The sequence below is a fragment of the Mesoplodon mirus genome (genome assembly GCF_964341445.2).
Source record: "Mesoplodon mirus genome assembly, chromosome: 4".
Taxonomy (NCBI): domain Eukaryota; kingdom Metazoa; phylum Chordata; class Mammalia; order Artiodactyla; family Ziphiidae; genus Mesoplodon; species Mesoplodon mirus.
In genome coordinates this window covers 14,499,645-14,526,976 of record NC_138979.1, presented here as the reverse complement: position 1 = coordinate 14,526,976, position 27,332 = coordinate 14,499,645, and the positions used below count along the sequence as shown (strand labels likewise).

At 40.7% G+C, this 27,332-nt stretch overlaps 1 protein-coding gene across 1 annotated transcript in view; it reads right to left on the bottom strand.

The window, feature by feature from the left end:
• The window catches only part of NEBL (nebulette), a 339,992-nt gene that overhangs the window by 212,021 nt on the left and 100,639 nt on the right, over positions 1-27,332 (bottom strand). The window contains exon 3 of the mRNA XM_082619567.1: positions 6,131-6,215. Coding sequence (XP_082475693.1) covers positions 6,131-6,215 — 85 coding nt within the window. The remainder of the gene's footprint in view (positions 1-6,130; positions 6,216-27,332) is intronic.

The window sequence follows — 27,332 nt, the reverse complement described above, 5'->3', positions numbered from 1 at the left end:
CCCTGTGATGAAAGGCTCTAAAACTCCATCATGACACAGCAAATCAAAACATCTTGGTTATTTTGCTGTCTGTCACTCCTGACATATTTGCCGCTTACATCATTTTATCCAGAAGTAAAACAGAAAAACAACCTGACTTGTGGGAGATGGTGGGGGTTAGAGTTAACATCTGCACAGCATGTTCTGTTCCCTGAAAGAAATGTGCCACATCAAGTGAATTAATATTTCTCCTTTGAAGTACTTATTCACATTCAGCCCTTCCTATATGTGAAACATAATCTCTCATCATTTTCACTGCCTCAAAACCTTGAAAAGAAACATGCTGAAGCTTCTCCCTGTGAACTTTTACCTTTACATACATGAGAAAGCGCTTATTGTGAGAAATAAGAAGCATCACCCTAGGATCAAAATACGGCATCAAATGGTGAAAAATCAAAAGATGGGAACTATAAAGCTGCCAAAATTAGGTTCAAAGAAGATGGAAAATTAAAAAGCAAATATGAAAGGCTTCTTGTCCGAGATCAGCGGAATATAAGAATTACCAACGAAAACTATCTGGAGAGACAGTCTTCCCGTTTAGAAGTATGAGGTTGTCGCATGAGATAAGGGACGGTAAGAGGACCCAGCAAGGAGCAAAGAATCGTCAGCTAAGACCAGGAAATCGGAAAAAAAAAAAGGATTTGCATTTAGAAATGGGATCCACAGCTGGGCAGGATGCAGCAGGCCACTCTGAGATCCCATTATGTACCTGCCTGCAGAAAAGCACTCAGGCCTCCAACTCTCTGAAAATGTTTTTAAACATGATTAAGATACACACAGCTCTCTCTCTGCAGCTCTTGTCACAGTTGCAATTTTGCCTATGTTCGTTAATCTTTTATTATCGCCCTCTCCCCCACTAGACCATAAATCCCCTGAGAGTGAAGGTTTATATGATTTTGCTCACTACAGCATCTCCCATATCTAGCACAGAATTTGGCATATCACGGGCGCTGGGTGGCAAATGAAATTCAGGTCAACTTTATGATCGGGTTGGGGCCTCTGGGGTGAGATTTGACACATACACAGAGGATGCTCTCCAAAGGAGCTTTCCAGTCATCTTTAGACAATTACTGATGTTCCCTAGTCGTGGATCTGTTGCTTTGAAGGAAGTCAGTCCTCAGTGATACCCTATTAAAAAGCAACTGCCACCTGAGAGGAGTCCTGCTTTAGGTAATAACTGAACACCATACTAGCTGGTTAGATGACAGAGAACAGAGAGAAAAAACCTCTGAAAATGGAAGACAGAATGAGGAGGAACAGAAAGTTACCCAGGGCAAAAGCCAGAAAGGGAACGCTGGTCACAGCCCCACCTCCTTGACCGTCCAGAGATTTATATTAGACATGTGTCTTCATTCCTCCCGCAGAGATGTGCAACTATTCTGTTTCCCTATAAAAAAACCACGTCAACGTCTCACCTCACGACTGTCATATATCCTGTTCCCTGTGCGCCATGTTTTTATGCCCCCAGAGAAACATGGAAGATTAAAAAAGAAGTAACATAGATTACAGAACGAAGACTCAAGATTCCAGAATAATCTGTATTCGATCCATCATAATTTTCAATGTCATCTTATCAGCACTCATAAATCATACACACTCCATTTAAGAACCCAGGGAGCCCCAATTCTCCATTATTTTCGGCAGGATTGCAAACAGCGAAGCCAATCACATAAACGACCAAGTGGGAAAGTTAGCTAACGTTTTGTCTTTCAGCAGTGCTCTTCAGAACTCTCCCCTACAGAGGCCCAAGGCTTCCTAAGACATTCATCCCAAGGCCCTAGAGGGGGAGAATGGCGAGAAGCAGGGGGAACATGAGAGGGGGGTTTGCACCTCCTCCCCTTGCTAAAGCTACAACGGCCCTCTTTTTGCTCTCTTTTCTATGAAGGCTTCCCCTCAAGATTCCATTTGAAGAACAATTTCCCCAGCTTTATGAAGTCCACAGACTCCTGATGTAAAGTACTCAAAGCATCTGTGCCTTTTCTGCCACAGCCTGAAAAAAAGAAACACTTGCTACGACATCATGTGAAAATAGTAAGTTTAAAATATTTCTCTCCTGGGCTTCCCTGGTGGCGCAGTGGTTGAGAGTCCGCCTGCCGATGCAGGGGACACGGGTTCGTGCCCCGGTCTGGGAAGATCCCACATGCCGCGGAGCGGCTGGGCCCGTGAGCCATGGCCGCTGAGCCTGCGTGTCCGGAGCCTGCGCTCCGCAGCGGGAGACGCCACAACAGTGAGAGGCCCGCGTACCACAAAAAATAAAATAAAATAAAATAAAATAAAATAAAATTTCTCTCCTAAGGGGGTTTTCACCTCACTTAAGTTTTTAAAGTTTAGGGACTGACCAACTTACAAAGAGTTTGTGTTCCAGAAGTTTAGTTTACTAGGCAAGGCTTTGAAACTCAAGGCTCACCTCCCCACAAAAACAAGGACATCACGGTGGTCCCAACGCATGCAGTGAAAGGCCAATGCCCCACGGATGAAGTACAATGTTACTAATACCACTAGAAGGAAAAGTCTCCACTTTTGCCCATTACGGTATGGGTCACTGTGGGCCAGTGGGGGCACCTAACCTCCAGTTATGCTATTTCTTTGAAGCAGTTCATCCTGTGATATGTGATGGAAAGGGAGCTAGTGACGAAGGAATGCTTCCCCTCCCCGCCTTGTCTGCAGAGTTCCAGAGCCATCCACAGCCAGCGCGGTCAGTGGCTGCCCAAGTGGACAGGCACCAGTTATTTGCAAGCTGGATAATGCCTGTAAGCCACCGCCTATCACCAGTTCTGAAAAGCTAACTCATGGTTTCCTTGTTTATTCTCCGCTATTTCGTATCATTTTATTATGACAATCGGCACCTAATATAGATCCCCAAAAAGCTTGAGAGGATCTAACACTCAGGCCAAAAAAAAAAAAAAAAAAAATGCTGGCCATGTTCATAAGCCTCTGAAAAAGAAAGAGACCGAGACAGAGAAGAGAAAAAAGGAAAAGATAACAATATGTAACCATAAATAGGTTCAGTCCTAGGTTGGACTGAAAATTTGTTTTTGTTTTCCCTTCATTTTGGCTCATTTGGTAAGCTAATGAACTAAAAGAAAAAATAGAAGTTTTAACCAAACAATTCTAAAGGATTTCAGAATTTCAAAACTTGGAGTAATGAAGAGATTTGGCTCATTTAGCATCACAGGTTATCCAAGCAAGTAAATAAAATGCTAATAGTCAATCTTCCACTAAAACTGTTGAGCTGTTCAGAATTCTTGGTATCAAAACTCAAAGGGAATGCTCTACCACAGAATCAAATCATTTAATATGCTAACATTAAATGATTTGCCAGTAATGAATACTACCATTAGGGTAGATATCTTTCCATGTCTTTGCAAAGGTAGAAACACTCTAGAAGTATTTTAATCGCTCATGAAGAAGGAGAAGGAGAAAAAGGAGGAGGAGGGAAAAGAGAAGAAGAAGGAGGAGGGGAGGGAGGGGAGAGAGAGGACTTCTTCCTATATGTGACTTTTGCACTTTATGCGAAATTCTACCTTTACATACACTGCCCTATTGGCTTGTACTGAAAGTATCCGCTTACACATCTCCTTTTCTAGGTGCTCTCTGAGTAATGTGACCAGAGTACTGGTTGAGATTGTGGACACTTGGGGCTCACAGATCTAGGTTCTATTCCAAGTTCAATTCCTTGCTAAGTTTGAAAGGGTGAGTTCTCTAAACTCTCTAAAGGTTGAATGCTTCATCTAAATAGGGATAATAATAAATACCTGTCTCATAGGGCTGTGTGAGAGGAAATGAAATAGTACATGTAAAATTATGTGCCCTGAAGACAGCAAGATTGACGATAATGATGATGATGGTGATGCTTTTCCCTCCCCCAACACCTAGCACAATTCCTTGTACATAGTAAGTAGTCAACACGTGTTTCTTGAATTGAGTTGAATTTCCCCATGCCATCTGTCTGATGAAGTCCTACATTTTCTTTCTGAAGGAGATGATTTTTGAGCAAAATTTTACAGAAAATCTGATGCCTTCACCTGACCACTGCTTGGAGACCCCATAGCGCTTTGTGCCCCTCTATGAACTCCTATCCCACGAGCCCAGAACTGTGTGTGTGCTCTGTCTTCTGAAGTTTGCAGCTTGCTACCTACCTGAGGGAGAATAAAATCAGCCTTTCATGAAACAGTGAGCTCCTTTTTTCTTTGCCTTTCCAGAGGTCAGGCGTGTGGTAGGAAAACAATAAATGCTTGTTCCTGGACCAAGTAGACGACACCTATAACCACTAACTGAACCAAAAGGGAGCAGTGTGCTCTCTAAAGGAAGGAGATAAGGGTTCATATCAGATCCTCTGTCAACCTTCAAGGCTCCACTCAGACCCCCCCCGCCGCCAGCATGAAGCATAACCAGACCAACCCACACTCGCCCCCCCATTTCTGAGTCCTTATTTTACATTAAACATAGTTGCTCGAGGTTGGGGGTGGTATGTTAGTCCTGTTTCCTCAGACACCCCGTGAACTCTGTGAAGAGAGGATTAACTAATTATAAATTCTATTGCACAGAACAAGGACATGTAACAGGCAGGAAACAAATATTTGATTGCTTGATTTAGTTCTGTTTTCCAATGTGCTCGAAGTACTTCTCCAGAATTACCTAATTAATCCTAACTTGATGAGAAGAAAGGCATATTGGAGCTGCACAGACGGGAGCCAAGTCCTGGCACCCTCCGCGGTGTGAATGAGCAAGGGGTGTTCTTGCTGGCTCTGCCATAGTGCCTCTCTTTGGCCGGCACTCAATTTTTTGAACTAATAGCTTAGCACACGGAAAATTAGCATTTTACATAAACCGAAAACTAACTGCCGACCAAGTCTTCATGGCGTTGTTAACCAACAGGAAACCCTACTCGGAGTTTTTTTCCTCTAATTAAGTGGACTGAGAAGTGGTCCCAAGTCCTCCAGAAAGAGGATGGAGGGAACTACCATCTCCCCTGCGATCAGATAAACCCGCGTGGAAATAATTAGATCCGCTGCAACTGAGAGCTGACTACTCTCATTACGAACAGCTACAACTGACATTTCCAAAGAGTGTTAGCTAGACACCTCCCTCCTTCACAGAGTCTGCTCTTCTCCCGTTTTCCCATCAAGGATTCTCAGGGACCACGGTACTCATAATCGGCCTCCACAGTCATACAGTCTTTTTTTAACTTTTCAAAATGCTTTCACACCTGACTACCTATTTGACACCTGCAGCCACCCTCAAGACAGGTAGACAAGATCAGATAGACCGTCTCACTTTACACCAGCACAAAGAATCCCAGTGGCTGGCCCAAGGCCACAACCAATGAACAGTGGAAGGGGGACCTCAACTCAGCCTTCCCTCCCCGGTCCTCAGTGTTATTTTACCTCGCCACTGACCAGTGGGCTGCCATGTGGCTGCTCAGCGCCGTCCTACACCGTGGCCGGCAAGATAACTTCTCTGAAACGGAGCACCCTAGGTTTCTCAAGAAGAGACGGGGTGTCCCTGAAGAAAACACTGTCATTCAAATCCCTAGTCTTAACTGATGTGTTTCGCCATATTGAAGGCACGTTTCCATCCAAAATGGTTGACTGGGAGCCAGTCATGGTGTTCTAATCTTTGTTCGTGCTGTCAGTGTGACATATGAAAGAAATATGAAGAAAGTGACAGGATGAAAACAAAGCTAGTGGCTGGTGTGAGATACACAGACAGGGTGTTAGCCCCACACTCACTGCAATTGGGTCAAGTTAACACCTCTTTTTTCCCCTACATATGCAGTGTGGAAAAGCTATTTATAAAATGTTTTTAAATATTTAGGACCAAATAAATCAATATTGTTGGGAAACACTTACTCTGACCAGAACTCATTTACTTGCCCTAGTCCCATGTGGATAACAGAACCGAGACTATCAGGATGATCCAAGACCGGGAATAAAACACATTCAGCACTTCTGCCTGGACTGCCCACCCAGGCCTGCTTTCAGGCTGCACACCGGCTGGTGACCTGGCACGAACAGTACGAGGACCAAAGAGCAGCCTTGGGAATAATATTTAGAACGAATGTAACGAAAATAGGTCTTTCAGAAATTACCTGACTTTGCAATTCACTTTGCTGTTTCAGGCGGAGATTTTCAGGTGTATCTGCCACTGTGGTGAAGGACTGCTTTGGGTAGTGTCTGTGGAGAAATTTTTTTAAAGAACATAATTAAAATACTGTGACACAAAACAATACTTTAACACCAGTTGTTTTATTCTTCCCTTCTGTCCCAATGGAAGAGGTGTCTCTCCTCTTAGCCAAGGTCACCTCTCTGTTATTATTCTGGGTCTCAAGCCCTCCTCCATTCTCATGAACCTCTATGACCCACTTATCCCCACTGTCTCCCAAAATTTCACCCTACGCTTCTCTATTCTGTGAGCTACATCCAGTCAGCATCCAAGCACACTCAAGGCTCCCCTGACTTCTATCTCTCCCTCCACCCATACTATTCTAGCATGAGGTCCTAGAGTCTGTTCTCTCCTTCAGCCAAACTTGCTTACAAAGAGGACTAAGCTCACTGTCTCTGCTCATCTCTTCCAGCTCTCTCCTCAATGCTATGCATTCTAGCTCCTGTTTCCAGACGTTTCTCTGGTTAAAGCTGTAATGGCTTCCTGCAGCACAGAGGATCCAACAAGACATCTTTTGGGCTTCCTCTTGCTTAGCCTCTCCTCCATCCTCTTCCTCGGTGTCTTTGTCCCCACACGCTCCTGGCCAGCTTCTCCCCTTCTAGCTGTTCCTCCTCTGTCTCCTGGGGGCTCCTCTCTGCCCATCCTCCTTCAGGGTTCTAACAGGCTTTCTTCTCTTCTCAGCGTACGCCTGGGTGATCGCCGGGGTGATCTCACTCGTTCCCACAGCTCTGGGTACCCCTTCTATGCATGCTGATCACTTCCAAATCTACACCTCTAGCCCAGCTTTCCCTCCTGAATTTCAGAGCCACTGGCATTTCCACCTGTGCATACCCCATATTCACCACACATTCAGTCTGAAATCCAACAGTCCATCATCCCAGCACAATCCCACCACGACTTCCTCCCCGTGTATTCTCTTTCATTAATTAGTGCCCAGTGGCCCACACCAGAAACCTGGGAGCAATCTTGACTCTGCACACATCTAATCAGTCCATCACCAAGTCTATTGATTTTATCTCCTAAACGTGTCTTGATTATATTTACTTCTCTCCGTCTCCACTGCATTTTTTCATTTTAGGCCACGTTTATCGTTTAGGTAACTACAACACTTGCCAGTCTTGCCCTCCTAATCCAACTCGCCAAAGCAAACTTTCCACAATGCCAACCTGATCACCTGACTCCTCTGAGTAAAACCTTTCCGTGGCTTCCCATTGATCCAAGAAAAAAAGTCCAGCCTCCTGTCCCCCAAGGCCCCCACGATGAGCCTTCTGCACACTTCTCGCTCACATCCACGCTCTGGCTGAGAAGTTCACCCTTCTCTTTCCCACCTCTTCCCCTGCATGCTTTTCCCTGGCCTGGAACACCCCACTTCTCTGGCTAACTCCTCTTTATCTCTTAGGTCTCGCCTTCGATTTCACTTTCTCCAGGAAGCCTTTCTGGTCTCGCAAATGTGTCCTAGGATGTACTTTCTGTCCCATTATAATTTTTTTCGTATTCATTTGTATGTTCCTATTGACATGTCTCTGTCTCACAGTACAAGGAAAGTTCTGCACGGCCGCAAGAACAGGCTATCTTGTCCCTTGTCAGAGCACATTCAGCACCTACCAGCATCTGGCTCATATGACTTCAATAAATATTTGTGGAAAGAAGAATAGAAGGGAGGGAGGGAGGAGGGTAGGAGAAAGAGGAGAGAGAAGGGGCCATATGACTACAGTGCATGTCAGGCTACAGAAAGCTTCATTACATCATACATAATGACATATATGCTAACACACAAGCCCTCCTGGTGGTGAAGTGATGGAATCTACTCCCACGCGTGGTTAAGAGCCCCAGCGACTGCCTCTGCTCCCCATGCCCAGCTGGCACGGAGGGTACATCTCTGGCTGCTGTGACTCTATCACCACAAAAGCTGTGGAGCTCAGAGCCGTCCCTCCAAGAGCCCCCACTCCCTGTTTCCTTCTCCGTGGCCCCTCTCCTTGGTGATGTCCACCTTCCAAATCTTCCTGTGGTTTCTCAAAAGTCCTCTAAGCCTCACTATTTCACCATAATTTTCTTGCCTTCTTAGAGCAGATACGAACCTAATTTAAATTTTTTCATGATAACTCAAGGTCATCTAAATAGACATTATCAGATCATGATACAAAGCAGTGGTGCGTTCACAGTTTACAAAGGTTGGAATGGCCTAAATCCCATGAGAATGTTGCACTTTTATGTCTGTTGGACCGGCAAAGAGATCATTTCTCACACACAGCAGTTGGCCTTGCACAGCCTTCTTCCCTTCTGGTTTCCTTCTTCTATCCCAGGGTAAGCAACTAGAGAGTAGTCAAGTTTAGTGAAATGCTGGTAAAACTAGAGTTACTGGTTCAAGTGAGGAAGCTGTAATAGGCAAGGTGTCTCCCTCTCCGTATCCTGAAGTCATAGACTTCATGTCAGCCGCACACTATGGGGGCTACTTCTTTTTCTTTTTAATTTATTGAAGTATAGTGGACTTACAACATTATATTACTTTCAAGTGTATAACACAGTGATTCGATATTTTTATAGATTACTTGGGGGCTACTTCTGAACTGTGCTCCAAACAGGTGAAGCTGGACAGACAGCTTCAGTGTGTTTCAGAATGTTTGCAACTCAATCTTGGAGAGCTGAACTTCACTGGACTTTAAAATGTACCCATTATGTATGTACTGGTATACTTTAAAGCTAAAATAACAAATTAGCACTTTTTTCTTTCAAAATACATTCTGTGGAATAAACTTTCACAGAGATTTTCAGGATTTCCACAATGTTTAATTCAAAAATGTTATGTAGGTATTTTAACTACTTTCGAAACTGTAATTAAAATCTACTCTCAAACGTGTTACAGAAAAGTTTAACCCGTTGAGACTGTACTATACTAACTTGCAGGTTAACTCAGTTTAGGGGCAGACTTTGAGGAGACAACCTTCTCCTGCCATTTACGTTTAATTAAAAATTATGTTTAAAAGCTAAAAATTACATTTTAAATTAAACATAAATTAAATATTAAACAGAATTTTTAAGTAAACATAATTTAAAAATTAAACAGCATTCTAAGATGGAAAACTGAACTGTTAGTGGGGGCGGGACATTCAATTTGCAATTGCTTCTCTGTATGTACATGAACTTGGCCCACACCAGGCAAAAACAACGTCTACTTGGATACTAACAAAACTTCACTTGCCACTCATATCTCCCATTTTAAAGTTATCATTTCATGAAAATAATCTATTCCCACCATTTGATTTTATAATGAGAAAAGGTGATAGATTTGAACTTACAAAATACATGCATATAAATAAAACACCACTTTAACACGTTTGATATTGGGAACCCATACTAAGTTCTATTTGGAACAAGGTTTTACACTGAAAAGAAAAATAAATTGAAAAGCTTCTGCTTTTTTCTTTCTTTCTTTCTTTTTAGAGGACATACTCTGCTCACCTGACGGCCAAAGCAACAAACTTACTGACATGCTGAGCAATTATATTGAGGATTATAAACAGATTGTAATACTTTGCACTTTTTCCAATATCCTTCCCAATCCTAAAATTTAATGATTTTGTAATAATGGGTCACATAACTTTCTCTAAAGATGCATAACAAGAAGGAACTATCCAAATATTTGATCCAGAAGAAAAATCCAACTTTGTATTAATAACCACAATAAAAAATGCCAAGGAAAGGAAGAATTCATATCTGAAACTACTAGGAGTCATGAGCACTACAATGGATTAAAATCGAAGGCTTTGGGGACCAAAGTTATCTTCAGAGCTAGCAAAATTCAAGTGAAGGACTTCCCTAGTGGTGCAGAGGTTAAGAATCCACCTGCCGGGCTTCCCTGGTGGCGCAGTGATTGAGAGTCCGCCTGCCGATGCAGGGGACACGGGTTCGTGCCCCAGTACGGAAAGATCTCACATACTGCGGAGCAGCTGGGCCCGTGAGCCTGCGCGTCTGGAGCCTGTGCTCCGCAAAGGAGGGGCCGCAACAGTGAGAGGCCCACGTACCGCAAAAAAAAAAAAAAAAAAAAGAATCCACCTGCCAATGCAGGGGACACGGGTTTGAGCCCTGGTCCGGGAAGATCCTACATGTCGCAGAACAACTAAGCCCGTGCGCCACAACTACTGAAGCCCACACGCCTAGAGCCCGCGAGCCACAACTACTGAAGCCCGCATGCCTAGAGCCCGTGCTCTGCAACAAGAGAAGCCATCGCAGTGAGAAGCCCACGCACCACAACAGTAGCCCCCGCTCACCGCAACTAGAGAAAGCCTACGTGCAGCAACAAAGACCCAACGCAGCCAAAATTAAATAAATAAATAAATTTATTTTAAAAATTCAAGTGAATAGGGTCTTGGGAAAAAGTGCCTAACAATCAAAAGAGAGTGGAATCGTCTCATGAGTTGGAACCATGAGACACTGAAGTAGTAAATGTAATTACAGACGTGGCAGCACACACTATTTACATAAAAAATACTAATTACAACATCTGGAGAAACCTAATGAATTTTGCCAAACTGGACACATCTGAAAATCCTCGATTTCTCAATGTCATGTCCATGTAGCGATGTCCATCTAAACCAATCTGACGATATTCTGCTCTGAAGTCATAGTCTCAACTCCCACCCACTCACTGCCCCACCCATAAAAGAAAAACAGACCCAGAAATAAACTGAGGGCTCAGTGGTCCCTCACGGGATCAGAGGAACAGAGAAGCAAAGCATTTTAAAGCTAATTGACGGTACCATACAGTTAATTCTAGCTCTACACAAATACTGCATTTAAATAATTGTAGAAGGTCTTCCTAAAATAAATGTCTTGAAAAGAAAGCTCCAGTAAAGGTGATTTCTTCACTAGGCTTAGAGGAAGAAGGACATTTTCTCCTTGTCCATATTAGGGGACAGAACTTGGGGCATAAGGCACGGGGGCATGAAAAACACATGTTCAAAAGGAATCAGGAAAAAAGTAAAAAGAAAAAAACCCAAAAGGTGGGGTGGATAAATTGGTACATTAAAATATTTCCTGGATAATAAAATATAATCATGGAACTATGACAAATAACACATTGGGAGCTGGTGGAAAGATCTGAAGAATATCGTGAAATGTTTAAGCATCATAAACAGAAGCCTCTTAGCTGTAATATGCAGGAACTGGATGAAGCGTATGTGTCAAGATTAGGCTGACAGCTGCAACAAATCCAGATTTCGATGAAATGCTACATTAAAGATAAATCAAAAGAGAAAGAATCAAGATAATCACAGAAGACTACAACTGAAACAGCAAAGTTAGGTCACAGAAAGAGGGTTTCCCAATTTTTTCATCTCTGTGAGATTCAGTTGACAAGAATATAGGAAAAGTTGTATGTAAACCAGGAGACCAGAGCTGGGGGGAGTGAGGAAGGCAGTGTAATAAGCAAATGGCAACCTCCACAGAGATAGTAATGAGACAGAACAGTATCAGAGAAGAGCAAGAATCCAGAAGCTCTCACTGTTTACCCAGAGCCCAGGGGTCACGAGAGCACTGGAGCCAAATGGCCTGGGTCTGGACGTGGCTTTTCCACCTACTGTGTGCCTTTGGCAGGTTTCTTAATCTCTCCGGCCTCAAGTTCCTCATCTGTGAAATCAACGCAAGGATAGCAACTGTTAGTTACGCTTGTTGCAACGTGAACACCTGTACAGCATTTCAATCAGTGTCCGGCTCCTCACAGGCACTCAATAAAGTATCTATGATTAAGAACAAAAGAATATTATGATTACTATTATTTCCACTATTACTTTCCCTTTGCTTTACTGCCAAGTGACTTAACCTCTGTGTCTCATTGCCTTCATTGCCTTCATCTCTATAGCTTCTTGCTAGAAACACATGAAAGAGCTTTATAAATGGAAACCTACTATAAATGTGAGACATGAGTAAACCACTTAGATATATAAAGCTAAGATCGTTAGGAATTTATTCATCGTAAACTCTGCAGTAATACAATGGTTCTCAACCACTGTCCCTGGAGGATAGCTAGCAACAGGCAACGTCAGGAGACATTTTTGGTTGTCACAACCGGGGGAGGTGGTGAGGAGACAGATGCTATTGGCATCCAGTGAGCAGAGGCCAGGGATGCTGCTAAACATCCTGCAGTGCACAGGACGGGCCCCACTCCAAAATATCTGCAGTGCTGGGGCTGCGGACCCTACATAACAGATCTCTAACATTATAAGAGGCCACTAATTTTAAGACTGCTAGCTGTTTCCAACTGCTAGCTGTTTCAAGATTTTCCAAGAGATCTTCCAGAAAAAGATCAGAGATCTTTTTTTTCATTCTCACCTGCCTGGCAAAGTCAAATGGCCTGCCATCTCCCTCTAATCCTGTGCCACACCGTGGGTCAGTGACTCCTGTCTGAGTCTCCTCCTCACCAGCACGTAAGTCTACCCACTCTCCCCAGTTTTTTGTTTCTCTGACCACTGTTACAGTGCTACTCAAGCTAGAAACTCTGAGAACAGAACTCAGGGGTCAGAAGCATTTGTTATTATATCATTATTTACTGATGGGCCCTGTGCAGAAAAGAGTAAATAGAGCAGGCCCAAATGCTCTATATGAAAAGCCAGCTTTCAAGGTTGGCCCTTGGCTAGTGTCTAAGAACTTGGATTCTGGGAGGGTTCCCACCACCATCCGTTGATAAGGGTGGAGCACTGTGCCTGAGCTGTTTGTACAAACAATAAGGTTGATGCAGAACACTTGCTCTCCTTCTGGGAGTCTGGAGTTTGGGTACATGCCAGGCAGAGGTACCTCTGTAAAGAGCCCCCGGCAAAAACCCTGGGAGCTGAGTCTCGAACGAGCTTGAGTGGTTGGCAACGTGTGACGCGTGCTGTCACAGCTCATTGCTGGGGGAGCTAAGTGTGTCCCGTGTGACCTTCTGGGAGAGACCTCTGGAAGCCCATGCTTAGTTTCCTCTGGATTCTGCCCCATGCGCCTTTTCCCTTTGCTGGTTTTGCTTTGTATCTTTTTGCCGTAATAAATCATAGCCACAGGTATGACTCTAGGCTGAGTCCTGGGAGGCCTCCTAGAGAATCATCAAACCTGGGGGCAGTCTTGGGGACCTTAGGCCCTCTTCTGCCTAACAACTTACCATTCATGAAAGAGGAACTGTATTAACATTTTTAGTATATTATCTGCTTTAAGAAAATGCAACTTTATCTCTTAAGAACATTTAAAAGGCAAAAGTTCTGACCTCACGTTATTAAACTGACTCTTCAGTTCTGCCTTTCTGAGTCAGGTGAGCGCCTGATGACTTTTCTTTGGACCATCTTTTTATGCTCTGATTTTACCCAAGGAAGTAATTTTATCCAAGGGTCAAGGTCATAACTATATTGGATAGTGGGGAGACGACAGAAGGTTTGAACACAATTTTAAGTATCTCCCAAATTAGAACAACTCCATTTTGTAGCAATAATGATTGTTTCACATCATTCAAAATTATCTTTAAAAAGTGAAAAATAAAACATTTTAAAATAACCAGGCCCTGAGAGAGATTACCACCACCAGGGTCGTCTATGAAGCTACTTATAAAGGATGCAATTCAGCAAAAAAGGAAATAATTCCAGAAGGACAAGCTAAAATGCAAAAAGGAATGGTAAGCAAATAAAATGCTAAATGCAATGCACCACACACATGCATACGCATACACACACCCACATACACACAACATTGTATGGAAAAAGACAAAGCTAAAACATCTGATAGTAAAATGAGAAGGTAGCATGAAAATAAAGCATTCTAAGGTCCTTCTGTTCTTCATGAGAAAGGTGAAGACATGACTGAAGTTTAAACTGTGCTGAAATAAAGGTGATAAAATTCTAAGGGTAACAACAAAGAATGGAAATATAACACATAAATTCAAATCCTATAAAAGGGAAAAATCAAGTTTTTTAAAAGTGCCAAAACTCAAACTCAATAAAATTAAGAAAAAGAAAGAGAATAGAAACAAAAAGCGTAGAATAAACGAGACAAATAGAAATTTAACAGTTGGGAGAAACAATTCAATAATCACAAAAATGTAAATGGGTTACATCCACTAGCTAAAAGATCAATATATGGTCATATTTTTTAACTCCACTATAAAATAGCTGTATTAAAATGAGACAAAATATACTTTTAAAGTAAAGGCATTATTAAGAATAGAGACACTATACAGTGATGAAGGCTCAAGTCACCAAAAAAGCATCATGTTAAATGTAGATTTTTAAAAATATGTGTGTGTGTATATATGTATGCACATATATATAAGGAGAGAGGGAGAAAGAGAGAGAGAGAGAGATTGTGTGCACGTGCGTGCAACATTGCCGACAGGGAAAACTGGCATATTCACCAATATGGTGAGAGATTTCAACACCCCTCTCCCATTTATCGCTGGGTCAAGCAAACAGACACAAAATGAATAAATATACCAAATATGTGAAATACGGAATTTGTGACAATAACACTAGTAACGTCTCTCCACGGGGCAGTACTCAACCTGTCTAATAAGCAGCACATCATGAACACCCACCAGTCAAAAGGGGTCTCAGAGCCGGCCTGGCCATGAACCACTGTCAGGACTCACCAGTGTGGACCGAGGACCACCAGTCTGCCTCCAAGGCAGGAAAAAGCAGGATGCCAACGTGTGCCATATGGAATGACAGCAGAATCATGAAAAGAAATGAAACTGTCTCAGTCGTAATATCAACTCTTCATACGTGTATCCGGCCCCATCGTTTACAGCTTCCCTGAGGTTGGCTGCTTTGGAGCCCAGATGTAGTAAGAAAAGGAAACAGCATGAAACTGGGGTGGGGACAGATGCAGGATGAGAAGGGAGGGGAAGAGAGAAAGAGAGGAAGACTTTAACCCAGGCTGGCATCTGCCATCACACACTAAACATGAGAAACAACTGCTAGATCTCCATGAAGAAAACGCATCCAGCAGGAGGGGCCCAAGGAGCCCCGTGCTCTGCACAGAAAAGTTTCTAACGGCAAAGGAGCAACAGGGACAAACGCAGCACGAGGACACACAGGCCAGGCACGGATTTGAAGACTAGATCAAATCAGACCTACTCATGAAGGGATGGGGTCTCAGGGATGGTGAGACGGAGCTGCTTCAGACAGAAATATGAACTGGTACATTTATATCTACAATGTGCTGTGCTCCTTCCAAAACTAAAATGTTAACAGATTTGTTTAAGGAAGACCTCCTCCATGGCCGAAAAAGTCTGAACTGAAGCCAGCTCCAAACTGCCACGGGCCTTCCTTTGTAAATGCTTTTGCTGCCTAAGCACACTTTGCCAGACACATCAGGGAGTTTCTCCTACCATTTTCTTTCCCACCTGGAAATCTCACAGGGCCTGAACACCCAAAGCCACGCACTGGGCTTCTTTACCTGGTTCTTCAAGGGCAAAGCATACAGGCGCTCACATTCCTAGTCTCCATTTATACTTCTTTCTCCAAAAGAATATCCTAAAACTCACGTTCATTGTATTGGAAGGTTTTTGTTTGTTAAAGAGCAATAATGGAAAATGGCATATTATGTAAGAGAAGGAGAAAACCTGCAAGTTTTTTTCCTTTGAATAAAAGTTCCTGGGAAATTCCATAACTATTAATAATTTGCAAAAACCATCCTACTTTGGTTATCCTTTCAGATGTGTAAAATTGTATAAATTAGGAAATTCTCATAGCAAATGTTTTAAGACCTAGCTGATAACACTGAGTAAAAACAATTCCACATTATTTCTACTAATATTCCAGTGTGAGTGCTGTCAGGGAAATTAACATCTAATGGGTAGAAGCATTTTAAGATAATATCTTTTTTACATATTGGGGTCAATCTGGGCATTTTCTACCTAACATAACTCCTTAAGTAAAAATTTGTTTGTGTATGATTAACACTATTCAACGTCAGCAAAAGACATATTATAATTTTACTCATGATATTCTTCCAGTATCTTCGAGTTTAACATGTTTCTTTCACTCTCTTGCTATGTCATTGATGTGATGTCTCTTCATAGATTTCTCTCCCCAGCTGTCATCTCGTTCTTAATTCTACCACTAATCTTCCCTGCAGCACCTCCATAAACAACTCCCATATAATGCCACTGGTTGCAAAACATCAATTTTTATGATTTAAAAAAAGACGGTGAATTAGAGCAAGTAAATGGGGAGTGCTCTTCAGAAAGGAGGTTTACAAGAGCCGCTGGTAGATCACATAAAAGCGAAAAATGGATTATGGTAATGTACCTCCCGTACGTGAAATACAAGCCCAGCTGAAAGGAGGTACAGAAAGCAAACCCCTGGCTCTCTAAAGGGCAGTCAATAACCTAACGATTTACCAAATTCTCTTTCTGTCTGTAAGGGTCAAAAACTTGCCACCCTCTGGATTACTTACTTCCTCGGCGGGACTCCATTGTAACCTCTATCGTGTGTTTACAAAAGAGGCCATGATCAAAGGGATTACACAGAAAACCGACCACACTATGAAATGCTTATCAGCTATTGGAACATGTCACCTAGATTTTGAATTACTCTGTAAAAGGTGAGTAATTAATACACACACACACACCCCAGATGCTGTTTAAGAAAAATATGAGCTGGTAGAGGAGAGTCTGTGCCCTATGCTGTTACTGACATTGACCGTGAGAATGTATAAACAGGGGCACACGTGCAGCTGGGCAGCTCTGTGATTCGTGCCCAGGAACCACCAAAAGGTGCTGGTGACTAGAGCCAAGAGAACACATACAGATCTGGGACTCAAGTATCTGAGGCATTACCACAGTCTGAAAAATATTAAAAACAAAGTTCCTAGGAAAACAGATCACTAGAAACACAAGAAAGATCACATTATCTTCCTTTGGTAAAAATAATAATAAACATAGTACCTATAGCAAATACTCAGTATCTGTAAAAATAATTACGTAAAGCTTAAAGAAAGGGGGGGGAAGCATAATTCTATTTTTTAGAAAGACCTACGCAAACCTAAAAATGTGATATTATACCCAGCTGTGCATTTTTGGTAAAAATGTTATAGTCTCACAGAAAAATGTGTGGCCAAAAATCAAATCAAATAAACTGTGGGTAACTAAGAAGAAGAGCCACTACCACTGGCATATTGGTCTATACTTGGCCCATGTGTTACCACCCATGCTCAGGGCAGACATCACTAATTCACACCACTCCTCCTGAAGGGTCCAGAAAAGACCCAACGTTCTTCTCAACGTAGCACTCCAGGCAACCACCGCCAAACCTCCGGGACCACAGGCTAAATCTCCTTGTCCTCCACAGACTCTACTTATTTGACAATTTGCAGGTCAGTTGTTTCCTAACTTTACAGGCTATGAAAGTAATATCAAGAATCTAAAAGCTATTTAACCATCGGCCTCCACTATGCAATTAGCGATATATCCTGGTGGAACAGAGGAAGACTTCAACATACTTCAATTTGTTCAGTGCTAAACTGTGTACAATAATTCATTTGATGTGGTTTCAGAATAGGCAGACTGGGGGAAAACAAAGGAAACTGTACCAAAATTAGCATCTTTTAGACCAGTGTGGGTTAGAGAAAAGGAACTCATAGAAGACAACATCACCAACTACTTAGGGTGTCCCTGCCTGTCCCCCTCTAAGCAAGTCACATTCCTTTCCTAGGTACCTCAGGCAGAGTCTAACCACAAAGCAGATCAACTCTTCTTTAAATGTACCTTTTTCTGGCTATTGATTATACAATTAAACGAAAACACAATAGGCCTGTACTGCTGCTGTGGTCAGTGCCTTGGATGAAGAGAAGGATATGCAGGTTAATGGCACAGGGAGAAAAGAGGGACTTTGTGAAAGGTCTGAATGAAATGCTCCATTTTAAAAGGAAAATAGTTATTACCTTCAAAATTGTACGTATTCGCTTCAATATGTTTGACTCAAGTGGCAAACCAAGCACCTCCCACCCAAAGTCCAATGGAAATACTTTTTAAATGTACATAAACACATATATAATAAATACATATATAAACATACAGAGAGAGAGAGAGAGAGAGACAATGTTAGTTGTTTAAAAGCACTGACTGCAGAGAGGAAAAATTAAAGACATCTTAGTTGATAGTTGATGGATAGAGGCAAAACTGTTGACCAGATATAAGGGGGCTCTGGAAATGTCAGCAGGGTCCCCAGGCTATCTGAAAACCAGCCGGCTCCTTGGGCCCTTTCCCTTCTCCATTTACTCCCCATTCAGAGCATATTCCACTGGCAGGAGAGGTGGTCACCCAGGCAGGTATCATCAGTCTTATGGGCAAAAGTATGGCTTTGAAATTTTGAAGGAAAATAGTTTTATACCGTATCAAACCATGAGGACAAAAATATGACATTTTCAGTCAAGCCAACTCAAGTTTGCAACCTATGCACTCTATATTTTTTAAATATTAAAATAAGACATTTTCCATAGTAACAAGAAATTTTAAGATACACCAAATTCAGTGGCAACTGAGAATGTGTTTTTAAAGCTCTGACTAGAGCCCACAGTAAGAAATGCGTCTTACCCCACAGCCCAGTACACAAAGTGTATATAAAATGGAAGTTTCCAAACAATATAGACATCTGTTCTGTCTGATGATCTCTAACATTTTTCTACTTTGTTCTAGTAGATTCCTTTTTTTTTTCTTCAATGCTGGTCTCAGCCCACTAAATCAATGTCCTAATCCAGGAATGGGTCCAATTTGCAGTTTGAAAAACACTGAACTCATAGAAGCAAAGCAAGAAAAAAATAAATTAAAAACCATAAAAAAATCTGAGGATCCACTGGACCTCCAAGTGTGGTATACTCTGTTGACTGGAGGGTTTAAAGGCATAGGATGATGTGGCCAGGGAGGATTTTTGAAATGCCAACTGATTTTTTTTTCCTCCCAGTATTTCCCCTTCCATCTGCACAACCTCTCACTCACTCTGACTCCTTCCAGAGTTCACAGTCTCGTTGGGGGATGACAAGGAAGAAAGCAGAAAGGGCCGGCTAGTCCTTGCTTTTGTATCTCCTGACGCCTGAGACCATTAAGGAGTCTATGCTGATTGGCCCTTGAGAGGAAAAAAAATCACAGAGAAAGTGCCCTTAAGAGAGTATCACTCAGATGAAGAGGGGAGGGGAATAAAGAGAAGAGAGAGAGGAGACAGCAGGCATAGGCCTGGCTCAGAGCCCCAAGTCCGGGCAGAAAGGGCCATTGGCAGTCCCGAGAGTCAGTGGCCTGTGGAGTCCGGAGACCACAGTGCCCTAGTATGTACTTCCACGCAGGACACAGAACCACTAGAACCAAGAAGGCTGTGGACAAAGGAACAAGAGACATCTCGGGTGACCTGTGTGAGCCTGGCCTTGAGAACCAGGTGATAAGGTCAAGATAAGGCCTCCTCCAAAGTCCTGGCAGCAAATCCCCAGTAATTTAGCCACAATCTTGGGGAAAGGGGGGTGAAATCCTACATTTACTTACCTTGGGTTTTCATCACCCCACCAGAATGAGGACTTGAGAGAAATTAAGTCGTTATAGGAAATTAAAGTTACATTTCTGGTACACTTTAGTTCAGGACTGGGACTCATATCTCCTTCTTACTGAACCAAACCACATAGATGTCTATTCTCCCAGGTAGATTATTTATACAACCTAACTTTCAAAGCTGTTCTTATAAGATTTAATTTTGTAGGATCAATGTATAAACAAAGCACAGAAAACTTTAGTTAATGCATAAATGTAAATATTATAAAGCTTTTAATTGCTAAAATGGTAAATATCAATCAATAAACACAAAAACTTTTCCTCAATAATCTTAAAGAGTTTAAAGGGATCCTGAGAACTGCTGGTTCAAACTACTGTTAGTGAAATTTTGTCACTTTAAATCATAAATATGCCAATCAACAAAATTATCTACTGGACTGAAGTAAAAGTTACACATTAAAGAATTCTTGTTTTAGACTAGATTTTGCCTACCCATGAGATCCAGGAATTTCAGACAGGGAAAATAATTTGAATGTTTTGCTCAATAAAAAAAAAAACTTTAATGACGTTTCATCTGAGTTTTCAGATTCTAAATTAGTGATGTTCAACTTAATATGATGGTGCTTATTAATTATTTGAAAATATTTCAATGGTTAATATTAAATAATTTAGGCTTAATTATCTTATTGATCATTTATTTTTAAAATAACTGATTTTTCCTCTTACCCTAAACCCCAAAACCCCCACTGCAGCCTCTATGTTCACTTGTCTTTTCTGGACTCTGAATAATTTGCCAGTTTCATTCTAAAGCTACAGATGCTTCCTGTATCAAAAGCTTACAAAGATACTCTGGCATCAGTACCACAATAGCATTGTGCAGACAGAATAAAGACAATGCTACCCTTTCCAATAAAACTGAGGGAAGATCCAGACTACATGGAAAAAGCCATGGAGAAAAAGGAGAATTTTTTATGTGAAAGAGAAACTTCTTTTACTGAAAATAAAATATACAATTTTAAAAGGTTATACTAATTGAGGTTATGGCCCCTTATTACCAACCTTCAGCTTATACATAAAATCATTTAGTTGACTCTTGAACAACACAAGTTTGAACTGCGTAGGTTCACTTATACACATATTTTTTTCAATAAATATATTGGAAAATTTTTGGAGATTTGCAACAACTTGAAAAAACTCATAGACTAACCACATCGCCTAGGAATATCAAAAAATTAAAAGTTAGGTATGTCATGAATGCATAAAATATATGTAGATACTATTCTATCCTTATACATGCATATGATGATATTTGATATAAAATTAATAATGTGTGCCTTTTCTTACTGTTTTATCACTTTGCTTTCAAAGAATTACAGTACCATACAGTATGCCTCTCTCTCTAAGTGGAGAAACTGCTTATCAGCCTATCATCTCAGGTAAGTGAGTTTTGTTTTTTTTTAATGTAACGATGTTTCCAATACTGTGTTATGGATATGACTGTAACACTGTATGCCATAAAGATTTTATAATGGTTCATTCATTAGTGTACAGGCTAGACTACTGTGAGCAATCCTATCGATGACACTGGGAGACCATAAAGCAATCATATTGCTGCTTCTTCATGAGCAATGCATGGATCAATGCTGTAGATAAATATGAATTTTTTTTCACATAATCTTTTCACTTTTGATGTCTAGTGTTGTAATACATACAACATCTACAGTGTTTTACATCATATAAGACCATATTGATGTAGGTACTGATAGACAATTCATCTTGTAAACAGATGACATAAACTTACTGCATCAATAATACAGTACAGTACTATGAATGTATTTTCTCTTCCTTATGATTTCCTTAATAACATTTTCTTTTCTCTAGCTTACTTTATTGTAAGAATACAGTATATAATACATATAACATACAAAATACATATACAAAATAACTGTTTATGTTATCGTAGTTAACAGTAGGCTGTTAAGTAAAGTTGCTGGGGAGTCAAAGTCATACGCAGATTTTTCAACTGCACAGAGTACAGTGCCCCTAACCCTCGCATTGTTCAAGGGTCAACTGTAGTTTAAAATAACTAGAAGGGTACCTATAGAGAGAGCCATCCTTCATTCCCTTTACCATAAAAGATCAAACACTAATAACTGCTTACATTAGCACTTACTATAGTGTCAGGCATTACTCTAAGGACTTCTATTCAGTATCTCATTTAATCATCCCAACAACTCTATCCGGTAAGTACTCTTATCAAATAGCTAGTCAATGTTGGACACAGAAATCTAACATAGGTCTGCCCCCAGCAGTGGTCTGTGAACTGGAGCCATCTCATGCTAGCTTATCAGAGCCAATTATTAAATTTTCAGGAATGCTGTGGGCAAGCTGTTAAATACAGCCATTTTTTTAAATTAAATTATATAAACTTAGAGTTAAATAAATTATTATAATACAAGCAAAAGTAATACTCAAATCTCATCACTTCTTAATTATTTTACCACACTGTGTATTATTATCAATGTTCTTAGCATTATTTACATCTAATGTATTGTAAAGGAAAGTACTGTACAATGTATGCTATTGTGTATCTCTTCTGGACTCCATCTTCTGTGATGTCTGGTCTGTGGCTTGAAATTAACCATGGTGGGAGTCTTTTCACCACGGAAAATGGCAAATACTGCAAATCAGACTTTTTGTTCCCAGAGAGCCGGTTGTTAAACATTTACCAGCACACCCTCCAGACCACAAGCTCTTAACTTTGTAATTTTCTTTTCCACCTGATAAGCATTATACATTAATTTTTGTTTAATGAAAACAAATGGCTTTCAGACACGCTTTGCTTTTACTTAGAAAATTAAACCACATGAAAAGTAAAAGTAGTTCACTCCATTGAAGCATTTAATTAAGTTCTCAGAGGAAGACTTTGCCTTTCTGGTTCAAAAATAACATTTCCCAGGAAATAAAGGGGCGGGGGAGGGGGAGAGACTGCTCTGTAAACAAACAAGAAAGAAATACGTTTTCACCAATATCTTCCTACAACCTACTTATACCACTTCCGCTAAAGATTTAAATCTGACATAAGTAGTTATCTTTCCCGAATGTAGTAAAATTTGTATCTTAGAAAGGGTCTGAGATTATAGCTCAGCAGTACCCTTTCCTCACCACATACTACATCACCCTTCTGTCTGATGCTTCACATCCAACAGATGGTGGAGCCATTTTTTATGCTTTTCTTCTTTCAATAAAATGAAGCAACACCAACCAGTTGTCAGTCTACAAAAATACAGCACTTGACATTGACTAATTTAGAAGCAGCCTTGTCAGAATTTTGAAAGCCTGCAATCATAAAAATCCAAGATCTCCAAGTGTGCTTTCTATGCACAATGAACAAGATAATTATCTCCTTTCCTTAAATACTTAACTTTCCCATTTAGGAGGGACAGTTGCGAGATATCATTCTCCAAAATTTAATTTTCTCTTTAACGAAATAACATGCATGTGACTCATATCTGTGCATATAGACACACATACATGATTAAAGGAATTATTAATTTATTTATAAACTAGATTTTCTTTTTACTCAAAAAGAATTGTAGATGGGAATACTGTAGATGGAAATATTTTAATATCATCGTTTTTCCTACTGAGAGGGTTGCAAGTATTGTAACTGTCACTCCTCAGTAAAATATCTGCCAAGCCAGAACACTGGGGTCTCTCAAACCTTCATTCTTTCAACAAGTAATGATTAGGTATCTAATAACAATGTTGTTATATTTATTCAACACAGATGCATCAGGCTACGTAATCATATATATATATATATATATATATATATATGATGTATTTGCTTTCTATTATCACCTATCAAATATCATAAAATAAAAATAGTTGTCAAAGTTCAAGGTGGGAGGAAAGAATTGTAAAGTGAGTTATACGCACTCGACCCACTAGTCTATATCCACAACTTAAGTACCACTACCTGAAGCTCCTTTCTACAGAACTGCTTTGAAACAAAGTAGGAAATGTCTTTAAACAGAAAGCTAAGGTTGGATAATATGACTGCTGACCAATGTTCCCTAAATAGAAATATAGATTCCATGGGGTGTTAAAAAATTATTGTTCAATATAAAGGGGTGGAGGGTACTCTGTCATCAGATACATTTGGATCGACAAAGTTAAACAGGATGTTTACTGCAGGACTGCTCAGATTTGGCCCTTGCTGGCCAGGAACATCTCACATAGTTGGTGTTCCTCAGATCAAATCCTGAGAAATGCTCATTTACGCAGCACCGTAGCCTAAGTATGTAGATTGGAAAGGATAGTTTAAAAGAATAGAAAATAAATTCACATAACTGTCCACAGATTCTTTCCTCAGCACTGAGATTTCCAGCTGGATACATTTGCTTTTGATTTTCTTTGAACGTGCTCTGCCTGATGGCTGGTTGGCCAACACCAATCCACCCTTTCAGGCCCTGTTTAAATGCCCCTGTTCCATAAACCCTTCTCTGATCTCCCAGCCGCACACTCAAAGCAGCTCCTGCGCAACTCACTTATGACACCCATTGTATTGGCATTTGTATACATCCCATCATCCCTAACTGCCTGTATGCTTCCTGGGGGGAGAGGAACTTGCAAAAACTATTGAATGAAAAAATGAGTGACTAAAAGACTGATTAACTGAAAGAATGATACAGTAAACAGCTCACTGGAAATGGAAGAAATAAAAAGGTATAACTGACCCAAAATAGACATCCTCAGAAGAATGTTAATTATAGAATACTTTGCTAAAATGGAAATTAAGCTTTTCTCTTCCAATATATCTGGATTCCTAAAGGCTTCCATAAATTGTTAAAATTAAAACTGTATCTTTAAAATTCTTTAAAATTATTACTTTTACTCTGCACCACTTGTTTAAAGTCAGTAACCTTCTTTATGGTTTCTGAATTGTAGGCAATACTACAGTAAATTAACAGAATCCAAAAATTTACACTCAGAGATTAAGTCTGACCGTTCAAGTATTGAACAAATCATAATTCGTAGGAAAATTCAATTTACACATTTAAAGAAATGTGCTTGTCTTTTTTCAGGTGTCAGATCCCAGTCTTGCAGCACTGATTGCTGAAAACTGAAAACCCACACCAAAATGCTATTAACGTCGGTCCTCACAAACCCAGAAGACACCAAAAAACACTGTGAATGTCCAACTTCTTAAAAAAAATAAATCCTCTTTGGCCAAGAAATAAAGGCAGACATGTGACTTCTCATTTGCTTCCTGCTTTTAAAATTTTTGGATTCTTTAGTGCCAGGTTATAACCTAATTTTAAGATTTTTATCATTTTCTACTTTATTTTAATAATTAAAGAGGAAATATCCAATTTGGATGGGAAAAAAAGTATACATACAGTTTTAATACAACTTTTATAGTTTTATATTTTCAAGGAAGCATGGTTTACAGAATAAAAATTTTATGCATATGTCTTTCAAGTGGCCTTTTCAGCTACACTAGAAGTTGATCACTAATGACATTCCAATAGTGAAAAGGCCGCAAATCTAAACTGTGGGGGAAAGGAGATCATAAATCTAGTCACGTTTACTCAGTACTGTCAGTTAAGTATATGTATACACATACACACACACACATACATACACACACACACACACTTACGCCTTGCTGATTTACTCAGGAACAAAACTAAAAGATTGTTGCAAGTTACACACATTGACTATGGTCATGAACGAAGTGATGACTGAGACATCCCTTGTCAAAATGTCTGTCAATACTTGAACGAATCATGTTGTTATCTGGGAACTCTATGCCCAAAGACGGTATCCAGTCAGGCACTTGATAAGAAGAATGGGACAGAAAGCAATAAAAATATCTATCGGACTTTGCAATGTTCTAGTTATTTCAAAAGAAGGCTCTATCAATAATAAACTCACATTTCTCCTAAGCTCATTCAATAACAGATCCCTTTGTATTTAATACCTTCCCAAATGAAGTTATAAAAAGAACTGTTTTTTTAATATACTCTTCTTTGTCCCAAGAAGAAAGATTCAGATAAAGTAAATATTGGCTAAATACATAGTGGGACCAAACAATCTACTGGACTTCTATGGAAATCTGGTCCCTAAAATAATCTAAGCAACTATTGTATGAATCAGAAGAGATGAGTCTTAATTCTCTGTGACCTTGACCAAGTCACTTCATCTCAAGAGGCTCCTTTCCTCATACTGTAAGGAGAGATTGTAATACCTTTCCCACATGCCTGAGTGATGTTGTCAAAGGCCATCAACTGAAATAAATCATGAAAGGATACACAAATTTCAAGGATTATTGACTTTGCCAAGAAGGCCGCTTTTATCCCACAATGATGCTGACATATAGCTCATAAGCTGCCTTTCTTTGTGGGGCATGCAAGCACCATAGAATATTTATATAACTGATACATCCAGAATCTACTCAACAAAAGACTTCTGTATGTCACAATATCAACACATTTCAATGCAAAGTGAGCAGCTTTCCAAGATAAAAATTTCTGCTGTGGCAACTCCACCAAGAGGAACAATCTACACTGAATTCTTACAGCATTCCTTGTCATTTGCACGGGCTCTTTCAATCTTGTTGTCTTTCCCTCACACACTGTTCTGAAAGAGTTGGAATCCCATCAGTCACTGTGACAGTCCCATGTTACAGATCAATGTAATTTGTTTATTGACTTCTGAATACCAAATTCCTCCGAGGAAAGTCACAGATCCACAACATGCTGGGAAAATATGGCTGGAAAACATGTAAATACAGACGTGCCCTGACAGCTCCTGATGGCTGCCACTCAGAATATCTCCCAGAGTACACTTCTTCCTTTAGGGGCCACTCTACTCTTAAACATGATAAATGTCTTCCTGCGAGGATGGGGAGCGGGGGAGGGAACAGACAACCAAAGGCGAACAACAGATTTAGTGGCACGTGAGTTCTAAAAACACCACAGCGGTAAAGATGTAAATGGCTGCTGTGTTAGTCAGGTCTCCAGAAAATAAGACCCAATAGGATGTATATACATATAAACAGAAAGACAGAAGGATTTTAAGGAACTGGCTAACGTGATTGTAGGGGCAGGCAAATCCGAAATCTGAAGGTCATCAGATTGGAAGGCCAATCCAGCAGAAGTGCTGAATACTGCAGCTGGAGTCTGAAGGCAGTGTGGAGGCAGAATTCCTCCTTCTCTGGGAGATTCCTTATGTGGGGAACTCAGTCACCAACTGATTGTCACCAATTAGGCACCTGCACACAGAAGCTCTTGGTACCTAGGGCTAAGTCTGTAGAGATGCTTGAACCAAGATCAAACGGCATTGTCTTGACAGAGTATGGATAATCCAGTGAAACCACCAACAGTCAGGAATGGCAGTTTCATTCCAGGCCTGGCACTGGGTTTACAGAATGGGTCCTCTATAGCTCACTGTCTGCAGAAATGCCACCTCCTTGCATCCGATGAGGGCTGGAGCCACAGCTAAATGTGGTGGCACAGGCATTATGTGTAGAGATGAAAGGCCCAACACCCATCTGCTGTGGCCTAGCCCTCTGATGACCAAAGTCAAGGACCTGGGGTCACCACAAAGAATTCACTGACAACGTTCTTCA